Genomic DNA, 15,099 nt, shown 5'->3' on the forward strand with positions numbered 1-15,099 from the left:
AAGTAAATGTGTCACGGTGCCTGGGTGACTCAGTTAAGCATCTGACTCTTGATTCCAGCTTAGATCTTGATCTCAGCGCCACGAGATCAAGCCCTGCATGGGTCTCCATGCTCAGCGTGGAGTCTGCTTGAGATTCTTTCTCCCCTTTTTTTCTTTCCTTAGTCCTGCTTGGGCTCTCTCTCTAAATAAATAAAATCTTTTAAAAATTTTTTTAAATATCCTGCCACATTGCTGAATTGCTATATGAGTTCTAGTAGTTTGGGGAATGGATAAGGAAGATGTGGTCCATATACACTATGGAGTATTATGCCTCCATCAGAAAGGATGAATCCCCAACTTTTGTAGCAACATGGACGGGACTGGAAGAGATTATGCTGAGTGAAATAAGTCAAGCAGAGAGAGTCAATTATCATATGGTTTCACTTATTTGTGGAGCATAACAAATAGCATGGAGGACAAGGGGAGATGGAGAGGAGAAGGGAGTTGGGGGAAATTGGTAGGGGAGGTGAACCATGAGAGACTATGGACTCTGAAAAACAATCTGAGGGTTTTGAAGGGGTGGTGGGTGGGAGGTTGGGGGAACCAGGTGGTGGGTATTGGAGAGGGCACGGATTGCATGGAGCACTGGGTGTGGTGCAAAAACAAGGAATACTGTTATGCTGAAAAGAAATAAAAAATTTTTAAAAATTTTTTTAAATAAATAGATTTTTAAAATTTGTTGTAAGAAAATATAAATCCAAAATTCATTTTGGGAAAGAAAATGGTAAACAAAAACAAGTCATCTTTTACACACTGTATTTACACATTACATTACATGTACTTCTGAAAGGATATGTATAAAACATTTTTACAAACTAAACAGAGTCAAATGTACTTTCCAAAACATCAAAATAATTTACACATTCACCAAGTCATTCAGGGTCCTCAGGCTATGCACGTACATTCTAAATCTTCATTCTATTGAGTCAGAACCTCACTTTGTTAGGTTTTGGGGTTTTTTTTTTAAGTTTTACTTATTTAAGTAACCCCTATACCCAATGTGGGGCTCGAACTCACAACCTGGAGATCAAGTGTTGAATGCTCTTCTGACTGAGCTCGCTAGGCACCCCTCACTTTGTTACTTTTTATCCTTAGCATTACTTATAAAGAGTAAAACTCTTGTCAACTGGAACCTACTGGACTTAAACTGATTATAGGTTACATTTTTAGGATAGTTTAGAACAAGGAATTTTATTTATTGCTTTGCTTTGCTTTATGTTTGACTACTCATGAGTAAGTAAAGCCAACAGAGTATCACATTGTGCTTAGCATACTGTGCTTTACAAAATAAACTATCAGAAATACAAACAACAAGTGTTGGTGAGGATGTGGAGAAAAGGAACACTCATGCAGTGTTAGCGGGAACACAAACTGGTGCAGCCACTGTGGAAAACAGTACAGAGGTTCCTCAAAACATTAAAAACAGAACTAGCCTATGATCCAGTAATCACACTATTGGTATTTATCCAAAGAATATAAAAACGCTAATTTGAAAGGATATATGTATCCATATGTTTACTGCAGCGTTATTTACAAAAGCCAAATTATGGAAGCAGTGCAAATACCCATCCATAGATGAATGAATAAAGAAGATGTGGTATCTACATATACAACAGAAAATTATTCAGCCACAAAAAAAGAATGAAATCTTGCCATTTGCAAAAACATGGATGGAGCTAGAGAGTATAACATTAATCAAAGTAAATCAGAGAAAGACAAATACTGTTATGATTTCACTCATATGTGGAATTTAAGAAACAAAGGAAAAGAGAGACAAACCAAGAATCAGACTCTTTAACTACAGAAAACAAACTGATGGTTACCAGAGGGAGGTGGGTGGGGGAAGGGATGAAATAGGTGATGGGGATTAAAAACTATACTTATCATAATAAGCACTGAATTATGTATAGAATTGCTGAATCACTAAAGTGTACACCTAAAACTATTACACTGTAGGTCAACTATACTGGAATTAAAATTAAGAACTTAACAAAATTTTAAAAAAAGAAACAATGTTGTATTATTGATTTTTCAACTTTACAGTAGTGGAAAACAGATAATCAAAAGATATTTGACCTAGAAGCCAAAGAAACCATATACATTCAGAAGGCTTACCATACCAGTGGTGGGGAGAGAACTTTTATAAAAGACAACATGTGAGACATAACTAAAACAGCTATGTATTTTTATATGTACATATGCATATATGTATACAAATGACCTAAAGAACCAAAATAAAGTCATATATTCTATACATACTTTTCCTTTGCCTTGCTTTTGGTTTTTTCCTTCAATGTCTTCAAAATCTGTGTCAGAAGAAAAATGTGTTTCTGACTCCCTGTGACAGAAAGATAAGCAATTATTTAAAACTTTCGTTAGAAATATAGGTGAAGTTTCTATTTTTGCCATATTTTCTAAAACAAAGGCTTGGTTAACTCTTTACAAAATTCCTTATTAGCATTACATGTAACTAAGATGCTTCCCCAAACATCATACCATAGCATACTACCAAACATAAAATTATGTAACAAACTACAAGGCAATAATCTAAAGCAAAAATATCTATAAACATGTCTTATTTTCTTAATTTTTAACCAAAACAAAAACATATAATACCAGTGGCTCTCAAAATTTTAACCACAGGGGTACCTGGGTGGCTCAGTGAGTTAAAGCCTCTGCCTTCAGCTCGGCTCATGATCCCAGGGTCCTGGGATTGAGCCCCACATCAGGCTCTCTGCTCAGCGGGAAGCCTGCCTCCCCCTCTCTTTCTGCCAGCCTCTCTGCCTACTTGTGATCTCTGTCTGTCAAATAAATAAATAAAATCTTTTAAAAAAATTTTAACCATAGTAACTGTGGTGTTCTATTGTAATGGCTGGTTTCATTTTCTGATTCAACACCATGGAGTTCAGAGAAGACTATATTTTAACACTAGGAACTGGATGATCTTTATTAGGGAATTTTAGTGATATTAAGAATCCTCTGACCACTCCTCGCTCACTCAAAAATATTTGGAAATATAACTATACAAAACATGTACTTCTGAAAGGATATGTATAAAACATTTTTACAAACTAAACCATTTGAAATACAATAGGGAAGTGCTAACTGATCAAAATCCTTTATGAAGTAAAAAGGTGGTGAACTACAGGAGAACTGATTCTAGTACTAAGAAACTGTGTGATCTTAGACAAGTGACAACCTCTCAATCTTTTCATCTATAAACAATGTACATGCAAGAAGAATGAAATCTCTAAAGTTTCTTCAATCTCCTCCAATATGTAAATCTACATATTCTCACTGTCTCTCAAATAAATATATAAATCTGTAATTCTAAGAAGTTGCCCTTTATTTTGGAGTAGGTGAGGTGTTTTTTTTTTTTGTTTTGTTTTTTTGTGTTTTTTTTTAAGATTTTATTTTTATTTATTTGACACAGAGATCACAAGTAGGCAGAGAGGCAGGCAGAGAGAGAGAGAGAGAGAGGAGGAAACAGGCTCTCCGCTGAGCAGAGAGCTTGATGCGGGGCTTGATCGCAGGACCCTGAGATCATGACCTGAGCAGAAGGCAGAGGCTTTAACCGACTGAGCCACCCAGGTGCCGCAGTGAGGTGTTTTATATAATCTGGATTTTCTCACACATAAGGAAGAAGACTAATTTAAATACATATGTGTAATGCTTCCTATATATGCAAACATGGGTGTATCTAAGTAGTAGTAACATACCCTCACATTTAAGAGCTGAAGGCAAGGCTTACTTGAAATCTGGGTCATAATGAGTTTAGAACTGAGCCACACCCATAAAAGATAAAAGTTTTACCACTTCAAATATGTAATCCTAGTACCAGTTTTGCTTAAAACAAATGGAATCAAAATGCAAAGCTTGGGGCGCCTGGGTGGCTCAGTGGATTAAGCCGCTGCCTTCGGCTCAGGTCATGATCTCAGGGTCCTGGGATCGAGTCCCGCATCGGGCTCTCTTCTCAGCAGGGTGCCTGCTTCCCTCTCTCTCTCTCTGCCTGCCTCTCCGTCTACTTGTGATCTCTCTCTGTCAAATAAATAAATAAAATAAAATAAAAAATGCAAAGCTTTTCTTCTCTAACTAGATTTCTTCTATTTCCATTTTCATTGCTAAAATAACCAGTTGTCCAGAGGTTATGAGGTAAGTAGGTATACTTTATATACCTATAGTAATGGTTAAGTTGCTAGCAAGGAAAAAAATTACTATTAATAGCAGTTACCTACAACATAATTTAAACAATGTATTGAAGATTGTGGCAATCCTAACTATGTCCTATTACGTTGTGAGGAAAGGGCCTATAATAAATCCCATTTCCCAAGAGTTAATGCACCAAAACCTGAATGACTACTGTCATATTAACACTGAAAATCATGCCTATTACATCTTAAGAAGATTGTTGTCCTCAATATCCTTCCCACACACCTATATGGCCTTGCAAAAAAAAAAAAAAAAAAAAAGAAAAGAAAAGAAAGATAATGTTTTTAGGTATCTTGCTGTCTATAAGTAATATTTCTTTATTCCCAAGACATTTGTGGGACACTAGCTCTCTTAGCTCTGTAACTGCTATAAATCTGCAAACAATCACTAGTCTTCGCAATATTCCAATGGCCACAGACTAATCACAGGCTCAATTACACTCTTAATCCTCATCTCTCCCAACTAAAAGAATGAGCCACTAGAGGTTTGATTACTAACTGGAAAACCTTATGAAGAAAGCTAAAGTTGAGTAATCAGGGTAAGAGCCGAAAACATCCCCAACCAGAGAAGAAATACTCTTGAAAGTCTGCCTTTCTCCTATGTTTTCCTCTGCTTTTAAGATCAAAAGAACACCACCACCACCTATCCCAGGTAAAATAACCTATGCTAGCATGTTTATGGAGCATACCAGGTTAACCTTTTAGTGGCCTGAAATTTCATGAGTCATCTATTATATGACTGACTCTTCCACTCCTTTCTCTTTACCCTGTCCCCCATCTCACATACCCAACCAAACACTGTTTATTCTACCCTCCACATCAATTCCCTCTTACCCATTATCCTATTTCAGGCCTTAATTACTTGAGATATTCTAATAGTCAGTAGTCTAGTTTATAACACAAACATTCTTAATTATCTCCAATCTTAACATATTTAAGAAATTTCATAATTTTCTAATAGTCCAACCAAACATTGTATTTTCCTTGGACTATCCTGTATCCTACTTCAAACGAAAACAAGAAATTTTCCTCAAGAATCTTAAAAACAGAGTCCATATACACTGGGATTAAAATCACACTGAAAAGCACACTTCAAAATACTAGCAATATCCCCGTAGACCACCTTAGTCTCCACCGAAAATAATAAAATTATTTTTAAAATGAATACCTATAAAGCATCAAATGTAGACACTGGCTACCATTATGTACAAAGTATTTATCTGATGTTTTCAAAATTCGTAGCAGCCAAATTATTTTCAAATCAAGTGTTATAAAGATTCCAACAGCAAATATAGTATAGTATATATGTGTATAAAGTTAAAGGGATCCAAAGGCAGTTTAAGGGTTCCTTTTTCACTGAGGCACCTCATGAAACTGCAGCTTAGTATGAAAACCACTATTACATACAGTAGCTGAAATTCCTTCCTACATCAAATACTTAAGAGTAATTAGAATAAAAGTTGAAAAAGGAGTACAGGTAGCTTTTAAGACAAGGGTGAAGAAAATACCTATGTTGAAGTCACTTAATAGACCAATAAGCATGTAATTTTTTCTGAAAAAAAAATATGGACAGCATGTCCTACCTTCCCATATTTAAGCTTATTATCAGTGCGTTTTATAACAGAAATCTGGTATTATACCCTAAATACTACTATGTGGTATATATTCCTTACCAATGGGAACACTTAACTTTTAATTTCATGGCACTCCCTCAAAACAGTTGCTATTGTAAAAACTAAATATGGATTCAAAGAACTGCACAGCAAAATAATAAATTGTACTGTATCTAAATTAAAAATTAAATCAAAAACATACCACAAAAAAACATGGAATCACTGTTACAAAGACCAATGAATGAGCTTTGATATAAACTGTTTCAAAATATACATACTTTTATCTTATACATTAGAACTTCTGCAGAAATAATTTTAATTGAAGTTAATATATTGCCCATTTCGTGGAAAAAGTATTTAAGAATTTTCATAATATACTTACTGTAGTAGATTAAAATCAGTTGGTATTTCTGGAGCTGCTATCATTTCTTTATCATCTTCTGGAACACCCCAATGTCAGAAAGATATTCATAGATTTACGTGGGTAAAACAATGGTTTGCTTCTTTCTTCTAAGACAAACAATTCCTTTAAGGGAAGGGATGCCGTATTTATTACCAACAAATGAAAAATATTGGGAAGGATATCTGTACTCAAAAATTAAATTTCCCAGGGCCTGCTACTGTCCTTCAGGTAAAAAGGGAATTTTTCCCCCTTGCATTTGACTGCATTTTTTAAAAAAGATTTTTAAGACTTATTTATTTGAGAGAGAGTGTACAAGCAGGGGGAGGGGCAGAGGGAAGGTGAGGTAAACAGACTCCCCGTTGAGCAGGTAGCCCAATAAGGGGTTCCATCACAGGACCCTGAGATCATGACTTGAGAAGAAATCAAGAGTCGAATGCAGTTAGATGCTTAACCGACTAAGCCACCCAGACACCCTACCTTTTTAAGATACGGATTTGTTATAAACTGTTGCAATCCAACAACAGTCTTAACAGATACAAAGAAAAACCCCGGTATTGTAATTATTTTTAAAATTTGTATGACTCTCGCTCTTTGGTCTTAGCCACAGAAACAAGATGATGAAGGGGACATAATCACTGGAAACCACTGCAGTAAGACACACATCTGTGCCGCCACTGTGGCTCTAAGGCCTACCACCTTCAGAAATTGACCTATGGCAAATGTGGCTATCCTGCCAAGAGGAAGAGAAAGTACAACTGAAGTGCCCAGGCTAAAAGATGAAATACCACTGGGACTGGTTGAATGAGACACCTAATTGTATACCGCAGATTCAGGCATGGATTCCATGAAGGAACAACACCCAAGCTCAAGAGGGCAGCTGTTGAAACACCCAGCTCATCTTAAGTATTTCAACGATGAGTCACATAATAAATGTTCTGATTTTAACTAATTAATTAAAATAAAATAAAATTAAGATTTGTTATGATGCTCTTGCCTGGCTTAAAAAGACATATGCCCTAAACAGGAACAGGATGTGATTCTTCTACTGGTCCTAAAATCCTTATGACAAATTCAAATCATAATACAATGCCTGAAAACTCCACAGCCTTTGCTAGCAGTACCTGGCTGGTCATGAGTTCAAGCACCATATTGGGCATAAAACCTACTTTAAAAAAAAAAAGGGCAGGTTCTTCTACGATAGAAGAAACATAGAGCCCAAAGTCTTAATAAATAACCATGATAATACTATACTGTGTTGAACAGGGAAGGGGAAACAATGTTAGCTCTGAAGAACTTACAATCAATTTAAATACCAATAATGTCATATGAACAGATGAATACCATCTGTGACCAAAATAAGTTTAGTTTGGCCACAGGAAGGATATTATTTCTGGTTTTGAAGGTCAAAGATGCAGTTCCTAACTGACAGAAAGATCTAAAAGCAAATGACAAATCTGTAACAAAAGAGAGAAAATACGCTGAGTCTGAAGCTCTTGATTTGTATATAACTTTCTTTTATAATTTTCTTATGTTTTCCTTTTATTTCCATGTGAATCTAGGACTTGATGACTACCTAAAGAAAAAGCAGGTAAGACTTACATCCAATTAATAATAAATGTTAAAGTATCACATAATGATTAGCTTCTAATCTCTCCCAATAAAGACATTATACAAAAAAAAAAAATTCAATTTTTCCATTAATTTAAACATTTTTTTTAAAGTAATCTTTACACCCAACCTGGGGGCTGAACTCATAACCCCGAGATCAAGAGTTGCATGCTCTACCAACTGAGAAAACCAGGCACCCCATTTTCTCCATTAATTTTAAATCTCTAAAAAACATCATAAAAAATCATAAATGGCTAGTAATATTCAATTAATAAAAATTTAAAACAGTGCGCTTCCTAGCTCACTCTAATTAAGCTACCATGAACAACAAAATAATGAGGTAACAGGACAAACAAGAAGAATGAATAATCCACAAATCAAACCCTGAATAATCAAGAGTTGTCTATACCACCACTTTGAGTTTACCACCACTTTGAGTTTTTCTTTTCTTCTGAAGAATACTCATACTATAAAATCTTTATTTGGATATGACTGTTAGAATGGGCTTCTCCTTGCACTAAATCATGGTCCCAGGACTGGCTTCCTCTAAAGCCACTAATTGTTAATCTGTTACTATTCATATTATAACCTAGGGAATTATCTAAGTAGCGCACCAAAGTTCAGAAACTTGCCCTCACATGTAGGGTATACCCTAGGCTCCTAAAAACCCCAACTTATTAAAAAAACCTATTTCTTAAAAAAACAATTTTGTTTTTTATAAGGGAGCTGGAAAAGTATAGAGCTATAAGTTCTATACATGTCAGGTAATCTAGATGGCAAGTTGGAAATAAAGTGCTTGTATTGTCTGCCTACCTGCAATGCTCTCTATCCACCCCTCAAGCATTTTGTAAAACCAAACTTGCTGCATTCCTTAAATATACAATTTTTTTAAAGTAGTTCATAACTATATTCTCCTAAGGGACATAAAGAATGCATCAGCTCTGTAGAGCAGAGAACAAACACCAAATAAAATAAGTATTATGTGATACAGTTTTCACCTTCCTCTAAAAATAGCACAGATTTCTAGTGTACAAGTTTTGCCAGATCAAATTATATTGTTCAGTGTATAGGGCTATCTTAACATGTATTTGGTAATTAGAAACCAAAGCAAACACAAAAGAAAAATGGAATTTATAAAGAGGTGAGTCTCCCAGACGAGTTGTTTGTATTTTAAAAAGAAGTATCATGAAATGGTCTAACAGATTTAGAAAAAAATTATTAAACTGACTAACTCCCTATTCCAGTTAAATACATATTTTAAGAGTTTTTAAATATTAAAAATCCATCCAACTAATCAAAAGTATCTACCATGTGCCAAACACAATGCTGGGCACTGGGGCATGCAGGGGTGAACAGGAGAGATCCTTGCCATCATGGAACTACTTGTACCAACAAACATGAGAATGCGTTTCTACAAGAAGGTACTTAACTCTACTGCCACCTAATATTATTAAATATAAATATAAACTGCTTATGTCTGAGTTTTTACTATTTTAATCATTGTCTAAATAACCAATTTGCCACCAAACATTTCTTTATAGCTCAGAATATAAGTTGCTTTGTACTTTAAAAGAGGAGAAGCAATGGGTAAATTAGCACTGGGGTTTTTTTAAGAATGTAAACTTTACATGCAGGAAGGGCTATGAATTTTTTTTTCATTTTAAATGTCTACAGCTGTATATAAAAACAATTTGCTTACCCCAAAGAGTTACATTTAAAAACTTAAAAACGAGGTCTTTAAATATACTTAATATCATTTGTCTGAAGTTGGAAAACCCAAAACTGTAATAATATGTAATGTTCAAATAAAAAGTATGAGTTTAATGATTAAACTCACCACACCATTTCTGGACTACTATAGGTTACTAATTTTCCAAAAAATATGCTCAAAGATCACAAGGTGGAGCTCTCACCTAGTGTCAAGGAAAAACAGATTTTTTATCACATGTACCAATTCTCTGCAACTACTATAGAAGAGTTAACATTCCAAAAGCTTTGAAAAATAAATTATAGAAATGAAATTTGCTTTAACTCTCAATCACTATGTTCCTTTTAAGAAAAAATACATCCAAAAACAATTAGCTTGTTTATCCTCACTGAAAACTAAGCAAACACATTTGTAGATGAGTTGAATACACTTTAAAACCACTTCCTTAGGCTCACGTGTACAGTATACCACCATTAAAGGTTTGTTAAATACATTCATATATAATTATTGAATTAAGAATGGGTGATTATGTATTTTTAATTCTCTACATTAAATTCAAGTAAATGCTCTCAGCAGCACTGCTTTTATACAGAGATCTAAAAGCTAAAACTTGATCACCATAACTTTTTCAAGTTATCTATAATGAATATGTTTATAGCCCATTACTCAGAGTTTACATTACACGTTTAATTCAATAACAAAAAAGATTTCTTCTCTCACTTCTAAAAACATGTTGGACACCAATTACTATAACATATAAAAACAAACATATAAAAAATTATATAACTATGCTTGCATTTTAACTTCAAATGACTTACTAAATTCATTAAAATTACACCCCCCCGCATAAAAGTAAGAATACACAAAAAATCTGTTTTTCTATGATAGTGTTTAAAAATCTTAAAGTAATTTTGATTTTTTTGGTAAAAGAATAACTGTTTCAAAGTTCTTTTAACTCAATCCCAAGTGGTCTCAAGATAAAAATAAAAAGCTGCAAAACAGAGAGCCATCACTAACAAGGTCCCTCAGAATCCACACATTATGAGGGAGTGAGGGAAGCATTCAAGTAGCTAGGTGTGTTATTTCCCTAAAAATGCAGAAAAATTCAGCTGCTAACAGCCAGCAAATTTAGCACATACAAATACGCCAATCTATTATCTTAACACTCCTCCCAAAAGGATTACATCCTTCTATCTATGAGAATCGCACATAAGAAGTACACAGAACCTTATGAAATGCAACCATCACTATAATACACTTTAAAGTAGGAACTACCTAAAGATACAGCAATATGTTAATTTACCATACAAAAATACAATTAATAGAAAACTCATACTATTTATGATGACTAGTAACATGGGTCAAGATTGATAAATCAAAGCCCTATATTAGGATGCAATTATTACCAACAACTAAAAAGCAGCAGCAAAGGAAAACAGCATAACAGGATGGTGACAATGTAGGTGATTTTTATATTTTTAATCTATAATTTTATTGTTCATTTGGAAAAAGTAAATTACGAGGGTGGAAATGTGCTTTTGAATGTCCTCTTTTAAAACCTGAACTACCTGAGAAATTACAAAATATCTCTGCTGGTAAAACTTGATTTATTCATATTTCAGGTCTATAATCTTATGAAGTAGGTACAAAAAACTAAGTTCTATCATAGAATTATTTTTCTAGGGTGCCTGGGTGGCTCAGTTGGTTAAGCAACTGCCTTTGGCTCAGATCATGATCCTGGAGTCCCAGGATTGAGTCCCGCATCAGGCTCCCAGCTCCAAGGGAGTCTGCTTCTCCCTCTGACCTCCCCTCTCATGCTCTCTCTCACTGTCTCTCCCTCAAATATTTAAAATCTTTTTAAAAAATAAAATATTTTTAAAAATTTAAAAACTAAAAAAAATAATCTTTTTAAAAAGTAATCTCTACGCCCAACATGGGGCTAGAACTCATGACCCTGAGATCAAGGGTCACATGCTCTACCAATCAAGCCATCTAGGAGCCCCCAAAAAACAATCTTTATCATGTTCATCTACTCAAAGTGAACAGGGAACAAAACTTTATGAACTCCTGACAAGACCCATAGGTGTGCTCCTTTTACTGGCCTACCTACTTAGAAGACAAAAGGAAGAAGTCTCATTTAGGCTGAAATCGTGAAATGTTAAAAAGTAAACTTAGTTCCGACAGTAGCACATTTAATCAAAGCACACAAGTTATTATCCTTCCTTACATCAAATGATAGGTGGCAACTATGAGTACATAGTTAAGAAATGAAAAGCTCATCAAAAACACCAAAAAATTGTTATATGTAAATATATACACCTTCAAAAGAAGAAAATCTACTGCCCCTTTAATGATTACTAAGACTTTTTAAAAAAGATTTCTCCTTGCTCAAAAAAGATATTTTTCCTCCCTATGTTTATCTCCCCAATTTCTGCTACACATCTTCTGAGGAGATGACAAGGTGAAAAGAATGACAAACCAAGCAATGATCATGCATACCCAGACCAATAACAAATTTTTAACCAAAACATTTTTTAAACCCCTGGAGGCTTGAACTCAGGACCCTGAGATCAAGACCTGAGCCAAATAAGATCAAGAGTCAGACGCTCAGCCAAAGGAGCCACCCAGGCACCCAACCAAAACGTTTCTTGATAGCATACCCATATCATAGCTACCCACATATATCATTTGCAAATATAATTTCCTTTCCATAAGCCTGGGCAGTGTCCTTAAGAATTTCTAATGGTAGCACAGGGAAAGGTCATCTGGAAATGGTACTAGAAGAAATCTGCGCGGGGCACCTGGGTGGCTCAGTGGATTAAGCCTCTGCCTTCGGCTCAGGTCATGATCTCAGGGTCCTGGATCAAGCCCCCATCAGCTCTCTGCTCAGCGGGGAGCCTGCTCCCCATGCCCCTCTGCCTGCCTCTCTGCCTACTTGTGATCTCTGTCAAACAAATAAATAAAAACTTTAAAAAAAATAGAAGAAAAAATAGAAGAAATCTGACACTTAAGAGAATTAATTACCCTGTCTACATTTCTAACTAACTTGATAGGTCAAATGTTTGCCCTTACAAACTTAAAAAATAATATACAGAAGAAAGGCAGGAGGCCAAAAGTAAAAAAAAGACTTTCTCAAATAACTAAATAGACAAACTGAACACAATTAACGCCACAACACTTCTGAAACAATTTCTACTTTCAGGAAGAAGGGAAGGAGCAAGCTGGGGCACGGATATGGCATCACTACACACTGCCAGAAACTAAAGCCAGACAGAACTGGAAACATCCACCTGTTCCCTTCCTATTTTTAAGCATATGATAGTAGGTGCTCAGCAATCTTCCTCGTTTCCTTGTCTACCCACATTCCCCCAATACTTTCCAAATAGGACTCCAGTCCTAAACATAATTAGAATCACCTGGCCCAACCTACATACTGACCTTGCCCCAGATCTCAGACCATCAGTTTTGATTTCTGTAGAAAATTTAGCACACCACTCCTGAACGTGGAAACAAATGAGTACTACCAGTTGTGGTTAGGGGTGGGAAGGAGTAGGGAGGTAAGAAAATGGTTCTGCCTTATTCCTGCAGACCCACTACTGTTTCACCCTATACTCAGTTGTACCCTGTGCCTGAGTCATCCCAGGATCAATATTCTACTTTGTTCTTGCTATATATTATCTACCAGCCCCATCCAAGGAAGTGGATTCTTGCTCCTAAACCTACTCTAAACGGTCTCTGTCTCTCCAGTTGCCACAACCTCCTCTCATCTGTCTACCACACTGGCACTTGCTACTAGACACTGGATATCATGTCATACCTGATATACCGGACATATATCACCTATCTAATTCCAAGTCTGCTGATTCCCCAGTGTGCCCTAACAAGCTGTGGTTGATTTTTATAAATAAATATCAAAACATATAAGTATCAAATAAATATCAAAATAAATGTCAAAAGATAAAATATTTATCATATATTATCACCTTAAAATCTTACCTCAGTCTACCCAAGGTCAATAGCTAAATCATGAATAATTTTTTAAAATAGTATCAGTGATCACTCTTCAAATCACTTATACCAGAACACCATATTTAGCTTTCTACAGTGAGTTAATTTAAAAAATATACATGCCCCATTGACATTACTTTCTGTATGTTAAGACATCATGAATAAACAGTGATAATTACAACTGGGTGCAGTGGCTATCAACATTTCAGAGGTGGGACCCAATTAGCTGGTATTAATGAATATCTAGATCTGAAAATCAAATATACAACCATGAGCTAAATTCATATGTGAACACTTGTAAAAATGGTATACAACATAATATAAGCACAGTGCATTATTACCATCAAACTCACTTCATAGTGGGCATCACTGGCTCACTGGCAGGCTCCAAGCAGTAACAGATACTAAGACAGATTTCCTAGCAAAGTAGATGAAAACAAGCTAATCTTGCCTGAATTTCAAGGGAAATCCAAATTTTTATTTCACGTATTCTAAGACTGATTACATGAAAATTTCACATTTATTTATTCAAGGTGTACAAAAAAGTATCTAAATGAAATATTGAGTCTTTAATATTAATTCACAGGAAGGTAGAGATAAAATTGTAACTAAGATAATAACAAAAAAACAACTAAGATAATAACAATAAACAATAATAAAAACTAATTATAAACAAGCTAAACCACTTTATGGAGGATAATGGGAAATTTTAATATAAAATTTAGAATTACGGGGCACCTGGGTGGCTCAGCGATTGTCTGCCTTTGGCTCAGATCATGATCCCAGCTTCCTGGGATCCAGCCCCCTGTGAGTCCCATGCCTGGCTCCCTGCTCAATAGGGAGCTTGTCCCTCTGCTCCTGTCCCTACTTGTACTCTCTCACTCTCCCTCCCCCTGTCTTCCTCTCCCTTTCTCTCAAATAAATAAAATCTTTTAAAAATTTATTAAAATTTAGAATTGCAGTTACTACTAGTAAGCACAAAATTTTTGTCATTTTAGTATGACCACAAAGCACAACATACATCCTACATACTTAATATTTTTTGTACCTTCCATTTTTTATTAGATAACACCGTATTAAAATACCTAGCATTAGTATCCACTTGATACAAACTGCTAACCTTTCTACTAACACGCACACTATACAATTCATGGGCTTGAATTATATTCATATTGAAGTTTGGAAATCCAATATGCTTTCACAGTGAAGTTTATAAAAGCAGTATGGATACTTCCCATTTCTTCTTTATTTTTTTAAAGATTTTATTTATTTATTTGACAGAGAGAGATCACAAGTAGGCAGAGAGGCAGAGAGGGGGAAACAGGCCCCCCACTGAGCAGAGAGCCCAATGCAGGACTCCATCCTAGGACCCGGGGATCATGACCTGAGCCAAAGGCAGGGGCTTAACCCATGAGCCACCCAGGCGCCCAATGATACTTCCCATTTCTTATTGCACATCTAGGAGATTGGTTCTTCAATGGTAATTCTAAACAAAGACAATGACAGAAAAGT

General features: G+C 35.3%; 1 protein-coding gene across 6 annotated transcripts in view; it reads right to left on the reverse strand.

Moving 5' to 3' along the window:
• The window catches only part of STAG2 (stromal antigen 2), a 143,228-nt gene that overhangs the window by 80,842 nt on the left and 47,287 nt on the right, over positions 1–15,099 (reverse strand). For all 6 annotated transcript variants that reach the window (XM_047715228.1, XM_047715232.1, XM_047715227.1 and 3 more), the window contains 2 exons: positions 6,243–6,386; positions 2,299–2,377 (listed from right to left, as the gene is read on the reverse strand). In XM_047715228.1, coding sequence (XP_047571184.1) covers positions 2,299–2,377; positions 6,243–6,286 — 123 coding nt within the window. In that variant the 5' untranslated portion in view covers positions 6,287–6,386. The remainder of the gene's footprint in view (positions 1–2,298; positions 2,378–6,242; positions 6,387–15,099) is intronic.

The sequence above is a fragment of the Lutra lutra genome, chromosome X (assembly GCF_902655055.1).
Source record: "Lutra lutra chromosome X, mLutLut1.2, whole genome shotgun sequence".
NCBI classification, from domain to species: domain Eukaryota; kingdom Metazoa; phylum Chordata; class Mammalia; order Carnivora; family Mustelidae; genus Lutra; species Lutra lutra.